At 49.5% G+C, this 14,843-nt stretch overlaps 2 protein-coding genes across 2 annotated transcripts in view; both read right to left on the minus strand.

Annotated features, from left to right (window-relative positions):
* The window catches only part of LOC132455037 (ankyrin repeat and SOCS box protein 13-like), a 6,339-nt gene extending 4,648 nt beyond the window's left edge, over positions 1 to 1,691 (minus strand). Inside the window, exons 1-3 of the mRNA XM_060048741.1 lie at positions 1,544 to 1,691; positions 659 to 846; positions 1 to 64 (exon numbers count right to left, since the gene is read on the minus strand). The exon at positions 1 to 64 is cut by the window's left edge and continues 93 nt beyond it. Coding sequence (XP_059904724.1) covers positions 1 to 64; positions 659 to 846; positions 1,544 to 1,574 — 283 coding nt within the window. The 5' untranslated portion in view covers positions 1,575 to 1,691. The remainder of the gene's footprint in view (positions 65 to 658; positions 847 to 1,543) is intronic.
* Positions 1,692 to 1,979: 288 nt separating this feature from the next.
* On the minus strand, positions 1,980 to 14,141 carry smo (smoothened, frizzled class receptor). The gene is made up of 12 exons (XM_060048685.1): positions 13,195 to 14,141; positions 11,397 to 11,605; positions 10,182 to 10,391; positions 9,507 to 9,679; positions 8,678 to 8,897; positions 8,110 to 8,233; positions 7,614 to 7,706; positions 6,972 to 7,080; positions 6,371 to 6,556; positions 5,437 to 5,585; positions 4,092 to 4,226; positions 1,980 to 3,794 (listed from the first exon to the last, which is right to left on the minus strand). The coding sequence occupies exons 1-12, from the start codon at positions 13,460 to 13,462 to the stop codon at positions 3,214 to 3,216; spliced, it is 2,457 nt and encodes an 818-aa protein (XP_059904668.1). The 5' UTR covers positions 13,463 to 14,141; the 3' UTR covers positions 1,980 to 3,213.
* Positions 14,142 to 14,843: the final 702 nt, after the last annotated feature.

Raw genomic sequence — 14,843 nt, forward strand, 5'->3', positions numbered from 1 at the left:
CCAGGCTGCCCGCCGAGCAGGCCTCGCACAGCGGGGTGCTGCCGTCCACGTTGCGGGCGTCCACCTGCACCCAGAGACCCCCAGCTGTGAGGGCGCGGTCACACTGGAGACCGGACCCTCACACTGGATCACACTCTGGATCCCTACCAGCTGTGAGGCCGCGGTCAAACTGATCCGGACCAAATCACGGACACTCCGTGTTCTATACTTTGGCGGCGTGGGCTCAGGAAGTAGAGCGCGCTGACTTGTAACCACAAGGTTGCTAGTTTGATCCCCGGCTCGTCCTAGCTGAGTTTCGAGGTGTCCCTGTGAGCAAGACACCTCCCCCAAACTGCTCCCGACGAGCTGGCTGTCGCCTTGCGTGGTCGACACCGCCAAATGTAAGTGGATGTGTATCAATTTGTGAATGTAATTGGAAAAGCGCTTTTTGTGATTAAACAATTTAATATTTGTCAAAACAGTAAGCCAAGCAAGCAGTGGTGAATATTGCAACAATAATTAAAAATGTTCCCCTTAGGATAAAGAACAACATATATATCCACAAATATCAATAGAAGTTGACACATAAAAAATTGATGTGAGCCTAGGAAGGTTTCCCACACGCTATCCACACTGTAATAAAGTGATCTGCGTAACACACGATGAACTCGGGTCCCACCTGGGCTCCAGCGTCCAGCAGCAGCCGGACGCACTGGCTCTGGCCCCGCACGCAGGCCTCGTGGAGCGGGGTGATGGAGTCCACCGCCACGATGTTGACCGGAGCGCCGTCCGCGATCAGCTGCCTCAGCTGGTCCACGAGGCCCTGAGAGGCGGCCTTGTGGACCTCCGTCCGCTCCGCCCAGCTGCCTTCAAGCACGGCGACCGTTAGCCATAAAGCGTCATGGCGCAATACCAAAGTCCCGTCATCACAAGTTACAACAATGTACAGAAGCGTCATTAATTGTGTTTTAAGAGTGAGAGTAATAAGGCCTCACTGTGACAGTAAGGTGCTTGGGTGTGTGTGTGTGTGTGTGTGTGTGTGTGTGTGTGTGTGTGTGTGTGTGTGTGTCTGCACACGTGTGTGTGTTCATGCGTGTGTGTATTCTGTGTATGTTTGTGCGTGTATTCTTGTGTATGTGCGGTTGCATGCCTGTGCAACTGTGTACGTGTACGTGTGCGTGTGCGTGTGTGTGTGTGTGTGCTCTATCAAACAAGCAGCCAACTATAACTATTCGTTTTATAATCATCCATGAATCACATTATAATTCCTAAAGCATTAGGCAGCACTGTTGGTGGGCCAGTGGAGTACAGCCAGGGATAAGGTCACAAGAGCGACTGGAAATGAGGCAACTATGTCTGTTTTTGATACATTACTGCAACCATCGGTCGATTATGAAACCCATGTTAGGTAAATATGGTGTCAACCTAATCGCTGCAGCCTCTCATGTGAAGCACGTGTCATCAACAGGCCTTAACAGGAGTTGGGTTTAAACGCACGAACACAAAGTGCGTCAGTGTCATAAATAACGTTCACTTAGCCAAACATGCTCTGTCGAGTATTTACCTATGTCCCCAAATACGTATGGGTCCTCCATATTTCCTCTTCTCCTCGATCAAAACGATGTTGTGACAGAGCAAGACAGCAGGCGGTGCATGTGGTAGAATGTAAACACTGTCCTTGTTTACAACGAATCAGCTGTCGTTCTTTAGGCCGAGCTGAATTCTGGGACATGTAGTCCACCAAGTGGTGCTATGAATTGCTGCCAAAAGTACTAATCTGGGGATAGGAATATTTCTGTATTTGTTAAATGATTGTCTACACTGCTACAAATGGTTTCATTTTATTAACAACGCTTATTCTACTTTGATGAGTACTGATTATTTTACTAGTCTTGAGAACTACATTCAAGTAATTACATACAACTTCTGGTTTTAGTTTAAGATTAATATAACTTCTGTCTCTCCTACCACTGATCAGAATGCCACATTCGCCTCGCAAATAAAATCTCGACTTTTCCTTTATTGTGTAATAAAGCAATCAGACACAAACAAAATCCTAATGAAATGACAACGAACAGCTTATATACAAACATAAAAATAAGAAATTGGTAGAACTTTGCTTTGCACTCCAAAGATATTCAAAGGCTAAGAAGTGATAAAGTAATACTTAAAAAGATGATGAAACGAAGTGTCATGACACTTTTCTAAAACACTATAAACACAAAAAAACAGGCTCACTTTGAATAATTAAAATAGCATTAGCAGAACAGAGATGGCGAAAATACTGCTGTAAATAACTTTAATATATACACACAACGTAAAAATGAGGAGTTATTTCATGAACTGATTGACAACCTTTACGATTGAACGAAAAACATGTGTATCGCGGATGCTGAACGTGTTAAATTGCACTCGGCAATAGCTTATACCAGTGAGGTTTCCCATGAGAAAGTCTATTCTAGCGTTGGATATGGCAGTACCGGACAGGCTAGCACCGAGGGGTATCGCTACGGGAGAGCGCATTTTAGTTCAGCGCTGGTGAGGTTCATCATATTGGCAGCAAGAAATCTATTTGAACACGGATCGATTCACAAACCGCCGTATAGTCGATCAAACACTTCAGTGACTGAAGCGCTGCAGCTGTACCGTAGCGACGTAGCACGTCGTGGACCTCCACGCGTGTCTCTCTTCTTCTACATACTCACTATTCTCAGTTCATCGGGGGATTGATATTCTCCGACGTTGGAGACTAACCTTTACTGAACACGTGGATACAAATCTGTCTGCGACGGTTTTGGAGGGGCTTGAAATTCGGGGCGTTAAGTGTGGAGGTGAATTATATAAAAATAATGAAACAATTTGGAAAATGGGCGGCAGAATAATTATGGCGGTTCGTTTCGTCCCCATAAACATATTAGCTGCCTTGTTGTTTATTCTGTCGCTGCAGAGTTATCTATGAAATTATTCAAGTGGGCACATGTAAAATATAAAAATATCTTTCTTTTCTTATCATTATTTTATTTACATTTTTTCCTTTTCTCCATCCCTTAAAAGAAACTAACATCATCTGGCTTCATCCCGTTCAGACCGGCCGCCCCTGGGAGGCTAAAGCAGCCAGCGCTTTAGTTCTTACTCTGCCTGACAGGGGCCCCAGACCCAGAGGCCCCTGAGCACCCCGAGACCCCTGAGACCCCAGAGCCCTCCTCACTAACGCCCGCCCCCCCTACCCGCTCCTCAGAAGTCCGAGTCGGCGTCCATAAGCTCCGCCTCCATCAGATTGGTCCTAGAGTGGATGGGGCCCTGGCTCGGGACCAGGCGCCGCCCCCCAGGGGCCACCACCGCCCCCCCGGGGGGCCGCAGGGTCCGGCCGGGCTGCCACGGGGCCGGGGCCGCGAAGGGCCGACAGCGGGGCCCCCGCAGGCCCAGGTCCTCGGGGGCGTCGCTGAGCTCCTCCAGGGGCCCGGGCGGGCGGTAGGGCGGGTAGGGGTGGGAGGGCCGGAAGTCCGGGTAGGAGCCCGGCAGGAGGTCCTCGTCGTCGTGGCGACGGGGCCGACGCTGGTCGGGCCGCGCCCGCAGGTCGGCCACCAGGCTGGGGTGGCGCGGGAGCTGGGGCAGGCGGGGCACCGCGCTGGGGCCGAACTCGCGGCGCCGGTACCCCTGGGGGTCGGCCCCCGCCTCCTCCAGGGGCCGCACCTCCTTCGGCCCCGCCCCCGCCCCCGCACGCCGCTTCTTCTTCTTCTTCTTGCGCTTGATCATCTCGGGGGAGATCTCCGCCTCCACCATCCACAGCTGGTTCCGCTCGTCCGCCGGCGGGACTGGGTGGGGGGAGGGGGAAGGCGGGGGTTTAGTTACCACGACAACAGAGGCATAGCGGCGGGAAAGACAAGTTTGCGTGTTCACTTTTCGTACCTTTTCGTACCTGCCCTTTGAGCATGTGCAGATCTATTATATCCTAGTGTGTTCGATTCTCACAGAGCACACAGACGCACAGAGAGGCAAAGAGAAAAGCGTATACGCGATGGCGGAGTTGACGAATAAATTAGTTGTCCTCCGCTGAGGGGGAGGGGCCTATCTTGTCTTGCGTGTTAACAAGCGTGTGTGGCGTGTCCTACCGGGTGTTCCCGTGGGGGTCACGGAGATGTCCTGGGGCAAGATGGCGCCCCGTCTGGCCACCATCTTGGTGACGTGCTGGGCCCAGGCGGACGACATGTCATTGGACGGCTCGTTGAGGTCAAAGTTGATCCCAGCTGCAGACAGGGAGTAGGCGAAGCGAGGAACACATAAACAAACGTTAATGTTCTGAGCCGTCGTCTCTTCACCAATGAGCACGGATCAGATATGTTGTGCCTCCTAGAACTAGTCGCTGAACAAGACTCGCTTGTTCAGAGTTCACCTGGTCTCTGCTTAGCCTCCTCTCTTACCCCCCCCCCCCCCAAGCCCCCCTTCTCTCCTAAAAACACTACATTTACACAACTATTGTATGTTGTACGTCCTGGCACTTAAAAACAGTCATTTGCATTGTGCAGCATCTTATTATAGCTATCTGTATTGAATACGGAGAATGGGTTAACCTAGCAATTGTAAGTGCTTGGCAGTTGTTTCTATGAACATCCTTACTGTACAGACAGCGATATAGTGTTGTTTCTCTTTCTTCTGACAAATGTACTTGTTGGAAGTCACTTTGGATAAAAGCGTCTGCTAATGGCCTAAATATTATGTAACTAGTCTATAGAAAACTTAATATCTTGATTCAGTTCCCAAACATTGCTAGCTCAAAACGATGCCGCCTGAGTTCTCTAATGCCGCTTTTCCACCGCACATGTAGCTCGACTCGACACGACTCGACACGACACGACTCGACACGGTAGCAGCACGGGTGCTTTTCCACCGCAAATAGTACCTCCTGGACGTGGGCGGGGTCGGCTGCGCGAAAGGGCCGTGACGTATTTGTGTACGCGACGCAAACAACACATACGCAACCCACACATGGACAGAACCCACATAACAACAATGGAGGACATCGATCGCATTACTATTATTAGCTGGCATGTTGAAGAAGTTGGAGAAGTGGAACATGTTGGCTGCGGCGCTGCTATGGCTGTTACCAGCATGGTTGCCATGTCGCTCTCGTGACTTCGTCACACTCTCTGGCCAATCAGTCGCCGGCCGTCTGCCGACGTCACCTTTTAGCATCGGCTCAGCTCGCTTGGAACCTAGAGCGAGTAGGTACTAGAAAAAGCAGCCACTTCAGGTACCAGATACCATGGTACCGCGGTGGAAACGCAAAAAATGTGAGCTGAGTCGAGTCGTGTCGAGCTGGTACCATGCAGTGGAAAAGTGGCATAAGGTGAGCCCGTTGGTTGGAGTGTGGCGCCCCCTGGTGGAGTTCTCTGCGGTAACACATAACGGTTAGCCGTTAGTTTGAATGTGGCGCCCCCTGGAGGCAGCAGAACTCACCAACGGGCCCCTCGTGGGAGACTGTGTGCATGCTGAAGGACAGCTCCTTCTCGGGGTCTTTGTGGAGCTCCTTGCGCTTGGAGAAGGCCTTGGCGATCATGCGGCTCTTCTTGATCCTCTTGGGCTCGTCGTCGCTGCGGCCAATCACCCTGCGGCGCACGGGGAAACAAAATGGAGGCCATGTTTAGGATCTCTCAGGTGTTGGGATTCTTTCAAAACCGGTGAACCGATTAGTTAAAAGGCACCCAGTGCAACTTTATGTAAACATTCAATGAAAAATAAACATTCAATTTCTAGTCTTTTTTACACGTAGTAAGTTTCAATAACTCCATACCATTACAGATCGACATTCAAGGAGCAAAGATGAGACGTCGTTGTGTGGTGAGAACTGATAGAAAATCGTAAACAACAACAATCGCCGGTGGGGAGAAGCCATTTTTCCATTGACTGGAAGCCTGCTTTATTTATTGTAGGTTACAAAAAATAAAGAAAATGGCGGCATTGTTGTTGTTATCGATTTTGTATCAGTTCTCACCACACAACGACGTCTCATCTTTGCTGCTTAAATGTCGGTATGTAATGGTATGGAGTTATTGAAACTTACTACGTGTAAAAAAGACTAGAAATTGAATGTTCATTTTTAAGCCTCGAAAGTTGCACTGGGTGCCTTTAAGCTTTAGCGTCGTCAGACATTTTTTGCACCAGTTTTACATACACTTTAAATATTATTACATCATTATGAGGTTTTGAGAAAGAAACATTGATAAAATATATTTGCATTCATAAAGTGCATTTATAAACACAGAGTATAAAGGAAGGAACTTGAGACCACGCCCACAGAGACTCAAACCAGTCACAGCCAGATCCCACCAAGCTTTTGACAGGTGGGGGAGGGGGGGCAGTAGGGGGGGGGGTGTGGGGGAGGGTGTCTCACCTGCACCAGGTGCGTTTCCAGATGAGGATGGTGGCCTTGGTCCAGACCCAGGTGCTCATGGCGATGCCGGTGCCGAACATGGAGAACAGGTTGATCTTCTCCACCATCAGGCTGGGCCGGTTCTTGATGGTGCACTCTGGGATCGGCTTGTTGGTCTGAGAGGCGATGGTGACGTTGGCCTCGCAGCTGGAGCCACAAATGATTTATAACAATTGATAAGAATTGTTGTTATTGTAATGTTATATTGTTAAAAATAATATTTCTATAATATTGTTGTTATGTTCAGATTATGTTTGAGGTTATATATCACATCTAAGGCCATGGAATTAAGGGATGTTCCGTTATGTAATTATATAGGAGGGCTAGCGTGTGTTAGCGCTGCATTAGCTGTGTGGCTAGCATCTTTAGCTGTGGATTACAATCTCAGCAATCAAAGTTTGGATTAATCGTAGCTTGAGGGCATAACTGTTATATTTATTTATAGTATTTATATATTATAAATATTAGAATAGTTTCTGATGCTATAATCCGCTAAACAACAGGACGTGATTGGTGTCGTATGTTTGAGCGGTTAAATAAAGGTTTGAGGGTTTGAACTCACAGCACGTATTCCCTGAAGCTGCGCTCCCACTCGGCCTGGTTGAAGAAGTCGTAGAAGTGGCAGCCGAAGGTGATGAAGACGAAGCCGAAGGCCAGGAACCCGAATATCCCTGAGGAGGAAGGAGGACACATCTCAGGGGTAAGAAACTACTGTGAGTGGATTAATGTTGGGGGAAAGGTGAACACATGAAGGTCTGCAGGGGTTAATCTGGTGGTTCCCAACTGCTGGGTCGCGAGCAAACTTGGCGTCGCCGATTTGCATATTGGGGTCGGGGAGGTTACAGAATAATAACATACAACTTTTTGATGATATGTTTTGGAAAAAGAATAATAAAAATAATAGTTTTAAAAGTTAATCTGGATGTGGGTGGTGTGTGTAGAAATAGAAAATGGGACAACAAAGTTGGGAACAACTCTGTGAATCTCTTCCGACCCACAGGTCCCACTGGTCTGGGCTCTGTCTGCTGCTGTATCAGCAGTTGTTTTGCAACTCAGCTCAAAGCCCAGATCTGTTCCCAGATCTGCTATTCTTGTATTTGTACTTGACCCGCCCTTTTTTTCCCAGTGAAACTCTGCCCCTATTCTCCCTGCTAAGTGTTTCTTCTCTAGAGGCCGTCTGGTGTGAGGGGGCGTCGGCACGTACCGAGTCTCAGCATCGTCTCGTTGATCTTACTGGCGGCCTTCTCGCTCAGCAGGCCCGGGTGGTTGCTCTTGATTGAGAACAAGGTCATGACCCCTGGGAGAAAGGTTGCGCTGTTACTTGATTTGGTAAACGGATTAACTTCAACACATCGAATTAAATGTTTTAAGAAACAGAAAAAAGTTTGGGGCATTTCGCGTTGCATATACGGACACTTATACTTGAAACTAAATGTATTTGGTTTTCATCTCAAAGCAAGGGAATATTGTGTCCTAACATTGAAACAGGTCCCAACATTAGGGGAATTCACTTATCAGATGTATTTCAGGAGGGGAAGTGGACTTAAAGCCAAATATACAAAATAGCACAATTGATTGAATTACCCTCATCTGCCAACAGAACGCAATAGCCAGCAAAAGTCAAACCAAGTGTGTTCTGTTCATATTTTTACTTGACGAAGCGAACCAGTACAGAACCAGTATAACCAGTCCCCGCTTACCTCGGATCAGGAAGTAGCCCCCGACGACCAGCACGACGCCGATGGGTGCGAGCACGAATCCGGCACGGTAGTGGTAGTTCTTATAGCCCACGAAGCAGATACCGCTGACAGAGTCCCCATCCACCTGCAGGCGGGGAACAAGAAGTGCTCCGCTTAACACATTTAATAAAACACCCCAAACAGAGAGCATAGCGACCCCGATGAGGTAGCCTGGCTATCGCCAGACCAAAGCTCAATCGTAGATTGAGCTTTGGTCTGGGGAGGCTGTCGTCATTTTCTTCAGCACAAGAGGCCTCATAGTGATCTACCCCGCGGTTCAAGAATCACAGGATGGTCGATGGTATTATCATTATTATAACCATTTTCGGTTTAAAGATGGCAGACCTCAGATAAAGCTCTGTGTAATAGCAGAGTTAAATAGAGTTAAAAAAGTTCCATCTTCGTAGTTCTCCTGACCAAAGATCCTCAAACAACCCGAGTTATGACTATTCTTATTACGACCAAGAGGACGCAATGATCCCCTCCCATTGTCCAGGTGGTCTTCCCTTCTCCCAGGGGGTCCTCCTACCTCGGCGATGGCCAGGATGGCAACGGTGAGGACGAAAGGCACGGACCAGGTGATCATGTGAAAGTAGGAGGTGCGCCCGGTCAGCGGCTGCTGGGTGGTGCCCAGCGCCTTGAAGGAGGTGTGCCAGGCGTAGGTGAGCATCACGAACCAGATCACTCCCGACATCAGCGAGTAGTACACGATGATGAAGATGGTGACGCAGGAGAGAGTCTCTGAGGAGCTGGAGGAGGTGAAGGAGGCGGAAGAGGAGGATGAGGAGGGAGAGGATGAGGAGGAAGAGCAGAGAAGGAAAGGGAGGAGGAGGAGGAGAATAATAAGGAAATCATTTGATTATAATACCGCTAGAGAAATCATATAGTGCATAGAGCGTGACACTTAACACAAATTTTTCGATGCCTCAGGACATTCGTTTTCATAGCCGGTTGATCCAGTTACCGAGTGTAAACTACTCCACCCTAGTCCTGATTCACCACGTCCACCCACTGCCAACCACATCTGAGTCTGTTCCGATGTAAACACTGGGACTCCGCCCTAGTGCATTTACATTTAGGGCATTTAGCAGACGCTTTCATCCAAAGCGGCTTACAACGGTTCACACACACATTCACACACCCACGGCGGATTCAACCAGGCAAGGCGACAGCCAGCTTGTCGGGAGCAGTAAGTTTGAGGCGTCTCGCTCGGGGACCTCGACACTCGTCTAGGAGGAGCCGGGGATCGAACTAGCAACCTTCCGGTTACCATCCAACCCGCTCTACTTCCTGAGCTATGCGGACCCCCAGACATCAGTAGATGCTCCGGAATAACGCGAGTGACTCTTGTTTCTTACGAGGGTTCGCCGAGGCGCATGGTGTTGTCGCTCTTGCAGACGATCTCCTTGCGCGCGCCGTCCAGGAACTGGGCCAGCCAGCCGATGCTGCCCACGAAGAAGCAGGCGTTGATGTAGAACAGGATGACTGCCGGGTAGCGGTTGGAGTTCTTCCAGTCGGCCAGGAACGTCGCCTGGCGCGGTGGGGGAAAACACGGACGATTGATTAGCGTCCCCTGCAAATCCTTGACTGGTAGCGACGCAACTCAACGTTTACACACCTCGACGGTTAGACCACTCCCTTACAGTCAGAATACTGAACAGTTTGATCGATATTTTGGTCGATATTTTAAGTAGTTTGGTCGATATTTTAAGTAGTTTGGCGAATGCATTCCCATTCAATGCATGAGCATTAGTGAAACATGAATTAAATCACTCTGCAGGTAAAACACAGAAGGGGAATTAATAACCCTGTAATAATAAGAAGTAATAAGTAAATACATGTTAATATTAATACCTGTTGGCGTGACTTAATGCTTATTGTTTCCTACTGATCCCCTTTTTTTTAACACATCCTACTACAAACACTGATCAACCCGCTCTTTTACTCATCGTGATGAACACTGTGCATCACAGTGCGCCAACAGCTTCCCGGCGGGGGGCATTGTGGGAGTGGCGGTAGAGGCGCTCGCTCACCAGGGTGAAGAAGGTGCAGAGCATGGTGATGGAGCCGAAGTAGGCGATGTAGGCGTGCATGTCGGTGTGCTCCTCCTCGGTGAACAGGGGGTTGTCACACTGGATCCCGCACCCCTCCACGTCCTTGTACCAGCTGGAAACAATGTCCGTCTTCACCAGCGGAGCCTCGCACTGGCCGGACGTGTTGAACTTCAGCTTCTGCCCCTCGTTCTGAGGGGGGGGGGGGGGGGGGGGTGGGGGGCGGGGCGGGGGGGGGGAGAAGGAGTTTTAACAACTGGAGCAGAATGAGCGTCTTTCTGTTGTAGTTCTCTGGTGGCCAGCATGAGTGTGTGTGTGTGTGTGTGTGTGTGTGTGTGTGTGTGTGTGTGTGTGTGTGTGTGTGTGTGTGTGTGTGTGTGTGTGTGTGTGTGTGTGTGTGTGTGTGTGTGTGTGTGTGTGTGTGTTTCTCTGTATCTGTTACCCCTTTGTAACACACAGTTTGAACAACCGTTATCACTTTATAACGCACAGTTTGAACAAACAAAAGACCTCGGATCAACAAACAGGAGCAGCACCAATGAAACACGTCATCACGGGGGACCAATGAGAGACCGGATCATGAAACACGTCATCACGGGGGACCGATGAGAGACCGGATCATGAAACAACGTCCTCACGACGAGGACCAATGAGAGACCGGATCATGAAACACGTCACACGGGGGGACCAATGAGAGACCGGATCATGAAACACGTCCTCACGACGAGGACCAATGAGAGACTGGATCATGAAACAACGTCCTCACGACGAGGACCAATGAGAGACCGGATCATGAAACAACGTCCTCACGACGAGGACCAATGAGAGACCGGATCATGAAACACGTCACACGGGGGGACCAATGAGAGACCGGATCATGAAACACGTCCTCACGACGAGGACCAATGAGAGACTGGATCATGAAACAACGTCCTCACGACGAGGACCAATGAGAGACCGGATCATGAAACATGTCCTAACGACGAGGACCAATGCGAGACCGGATCATGAAACAACGTCATCACGGGGGGACCAATGAGAGACCGGATCATGAAACAACGTCCTCACGACGAGGACCAATGAGAGACCGGATCATGAAACAACGTCCTCACGACGAGGACCAATGAGAGACCGGATCATGAAACAACGTCCTCACGACGAGGACCAATGAGAGACGGGATCAGAAAGCAGCCGTACCGTGCAGCCGACGGGGAACTTGTGGTTCTCCTCACACTTGAGGAAGTCGGGCCAGCCCCTCTCCTGGTCCACGATGCTGCAGGGCCTCCGCGTGGCGAGGCAGACCGCCTGGCTGGGAAGCTCCACCAGGCCCTGCTCACACTTGGGCATGTAGACGGCGCACAACAGGGGCCGGATCACCGACCAGCAGCGAGGCGCGTTCCGCAGACCTGGGGGTACGGTGGGGGGGGGGGGAGACAGCGGAACGACGTGAGCGATGATTATGATGCATACGATTCATGCAGCACGTTTCGAGATAAATGGTGAATGGACTTTTTAAATAGCACTTATATCGCGCTTTTACCCAAAGCGCTTTTACAATACTGCCTCCGATTCACCCGTTCGTACACACGTTCACACACCGACGGCGGCGTCAGCCACGCAAGATCGTCGGGAGCGGTTGGGGCGAGGTGCCTTGCTCAGGGACACCTCGACACTCAGCCGAGCGACATTGCGTTTACTGGCGTGAACACAAGAAACACGACAAAATCATTCAATAAGAATGTATGTTAGTGAGAAGATGGAAGGAGGAAGGGGAGAGAAGGGAAGGGGGGGTTGTGGGGAAAGGGATCTTAGAAAGGTGGGTTTTGAGGGTCTGTTTAGGGAGCGGATTCGTTCCTTAAGGTGCGGTGTAAGAGCCCTGAGTCTCTTTGGGTTTCAGTTGGAAACACGTTGCATTCTCACAGCGTGTTGGTGAGTGGTTGTGGTTTCAAATGTGTCACGGTGCGGAGAAAGTTCAGTGGCTCGAACCCTGGTCATTTTGTCATTGGGACGCTCTCTCGCTCTCTCTCTCTCTCTCTCTGTCTCTCTCCCTATCTCTCTCGCTCTCTCTCTCTCTCTGTGTCTCTGTCTCTCTCCCTATCTCTCTCACTCTCTCTTAGAAAGTTGTTAAATGTGTGTAACGTGTGAAGAAAGTATGTTCAAGCCATATATATATATTTTGAAGTTCCCTTTAAGTTCTCCTGCCAAATCAGGGCTTGGCTTGACCTTTAACCTGGGGTGAGGGATCCTTGCTAGCGGTATGGCTAATATGGGAGCTAGCCTAATGTGGACGCACTGGAGGGGTTCATCGTCAACAAGAGATGATGTGTGTCTAAACAACACACACAGACCTCCTTTGGACCAGCCCCTCTGCTGAAGGGCTCCTGAGCAGACTCTCAAACCTCGACTAGACGCTGTTTAGCTAAGACAATTCGCTCTGATCTTTAACTTTCTCTGGACACGCACCAGAGGGTCAGTTGGTTGCATCCAGGACGACAATGTGTGCGTTTATAATCAGTAACGTGTGCTTATGTTTACAATGGTGACTCTCCTCTCTCCCTCACACGCTATCTCCTCATCGACTCGATGACACCACTACTTCCTGAAGGACTCTTCCGGATGGGAAACCGGGGGAGATCTGATGGTTTATGACCCTGGCGACATCCTCATCATCATCATCATCATTGACTATGATTGCATCCGCTTCCTAAAGACTCATTTAAATAATTGGCATCCGATACAGTTTACGTTATGTGACATTATAACGTGTAGGTAATCATGACTTGTTATGCAAGTAGGCCTATACTGCAATTCTTTTTATTAATGAGAGATGCATGGGATGATTTATAAGGCCTGCTGGGCCTACTTATTTAAACATGAAGATGCGCTTGTGGTTGTGGGGTCTACATTGCACAGGTTTAGTATAATTTTTGGACCGGGTTTCAAATCTATATTTGCCCTCGATCGGACAGCAACAACTTTTCCACTGGAGGCTTACCGGACCACATGGTCAGCTTCTCGAAGGCTTCCTCTTGGGTCGTAGAGTCTTCGGCCAGGATGAGCGACGTGTGCGTGTAGGGTAGGGCCGACCCCAGGCATGTGTTGTACCTCAGGACCTCACAGGTCGTCGTCTTCTTGCAGGGGTCGTTCAATACCGTCACGTTTGGAGACAAAACGGCGTGAGAGGAGCCTAGGAGGGAGGCGGCCAGGGCGCACATCACCATTCCGAGCACTGCAACAATGGGGCTGCTGCCCTGGGAGGACATCTTGGGGGTTTCGGACCTGCAACTTTGTACCCCGAGAAAAAAATGACTTTTATTCTAGTGTTTTGTTATTCCAGCGCTGTAGGTCCTGTAAGGGATGGCGTCTTCTTCGGTCTCCAGATGTAATCCCAGATTTGATCCCAGGTCCCGCATTGTAAATAACTATTATCACGGATTCTTCGGAGCTCTGACGCGGTATCCAACTCTTGTTTTCTCACCCAAAGATCCTCGGAAACGGATTCATGGTCGGATCCCGAGTATGTTCTACAGAAACACTACATTAAACATCAAACCCAAAAAGAAACGGTCGCTTTACGCAGTAATCCCACCGTTTGGAAGTTTTTTCTTTCCCTGCGCGTAAAAAGAAATCAGGCCGAGAAAAGTTGGAGGTTCGCCCTCCCCCACGTCGAAGGAGCGGACTGGAAAAGCTCAGACTGGGTGTAATATGACCCCCGCACCACCACCCACTTCCCAGCAGTACAAACTTTCCAGGAGGAATCCGAGCGATCCCGCATCGCTGCGGGGCTCCAGAGTCCAGACGCGCTGTTCGAGATGCGGGATAAAGTTTGGATTGAAGAGCGTTTCAAACAAAGTAGTATTGTGTCTCAGCCTGGTTGAGTGTCTGTCCGGTGCCCCACTGGTATGTTGGCCTACTGGTGGTGGTGGGGGTGGTGGTGAGGGGGGGAGAGGGATCCATCCCATCCCCCTCTCCGGGGGAAGAATGTGTGAATACCAAAACAATATCTAAGCCCACAGTTCAGGACCAGAAGGAAACTCACCTCACATTATTTCACTTCTGATATGTGTGCCGGGATGGGGATGAGAGGGATGCTTTTAATCGTATTAATGATGTGCACAATGACCGAGTCACTATAGTCTGATACTTCTAGTCTACATTATTGGAGTAAGGCCAGAAGTCGATTTATTCTTTTTCATACGGCCCAGAAGTCTCGAAAAAAATATGTAAAAGTTGATTACGGGTATACAGGCCTAAAAAAAAAAGGATTTACATTAAAAGTATAAATGACTTATGTGTCCGTTGGACGTTGAAAATAGCTGTTACTTTAAGGCTAAACGGTAAGCCTCTATTTTTTGTGAAGGTAAATCTATGTCTGAGCTCCCAAAATGTGTTCATGTTGTCATTTCATCCTCATTCTCTGTGCAGACCCTGTGTCGCTGTGGATGGCCGTGTTATTGTGACAGCGCACTTGGAAGTGTATCAGTTAGGCTGAGCACAATGCTCTGCTTCTCCTGTGTGTGTGTGTGTGTGTGTGTGTGTGTGTGTGTGTGTGTGTGTGTGTGTGTGTGTGTGTGTGTGTGTGTGTGTGTGTGTGTGTGTGGTGAGTCAGGACCACACACAGAGCAGCGCCTAGCGGCTCCCTCA

The sequence above is a fragment of the Gadus macrocephalus genome, chromosome 4, assembly GCF_031168955.1.
Source record: "Gadus macrocephalus chromosome 4, ASM3116895v1".
Lineage (NCBI taxonomy): Eukaryota > Metazoa > Chordata > Actinopteri > Gadiformes > Gadidae > Gadus > Gadus macrocephalus.

Bases quoted from the DNA above. Each gene is read 5' to 3' on its own strand.
- smo (XM_060048685.1), bottom strand. From the start codon at position 13,462: ATGTCCTCCCAGGGCAGCAGCCCCATTGTTGCAGTGCTCGGAATGGTG. The intron at 11,606-13,194 runs GTAAGCCTCCAG...CCGTACCCCCAG, and splicing joins GAAGCTGACCATGTGGTCCG to GTCTGCGGAACGCGCCTCGC. The intron at 3,795-4,091 runs GTAGGACACGCC...CCCCCCACCCAG, and splicing joins GACCCCCACGGGAACACCCG to TCCCGCCGGCGGACGAGCGG.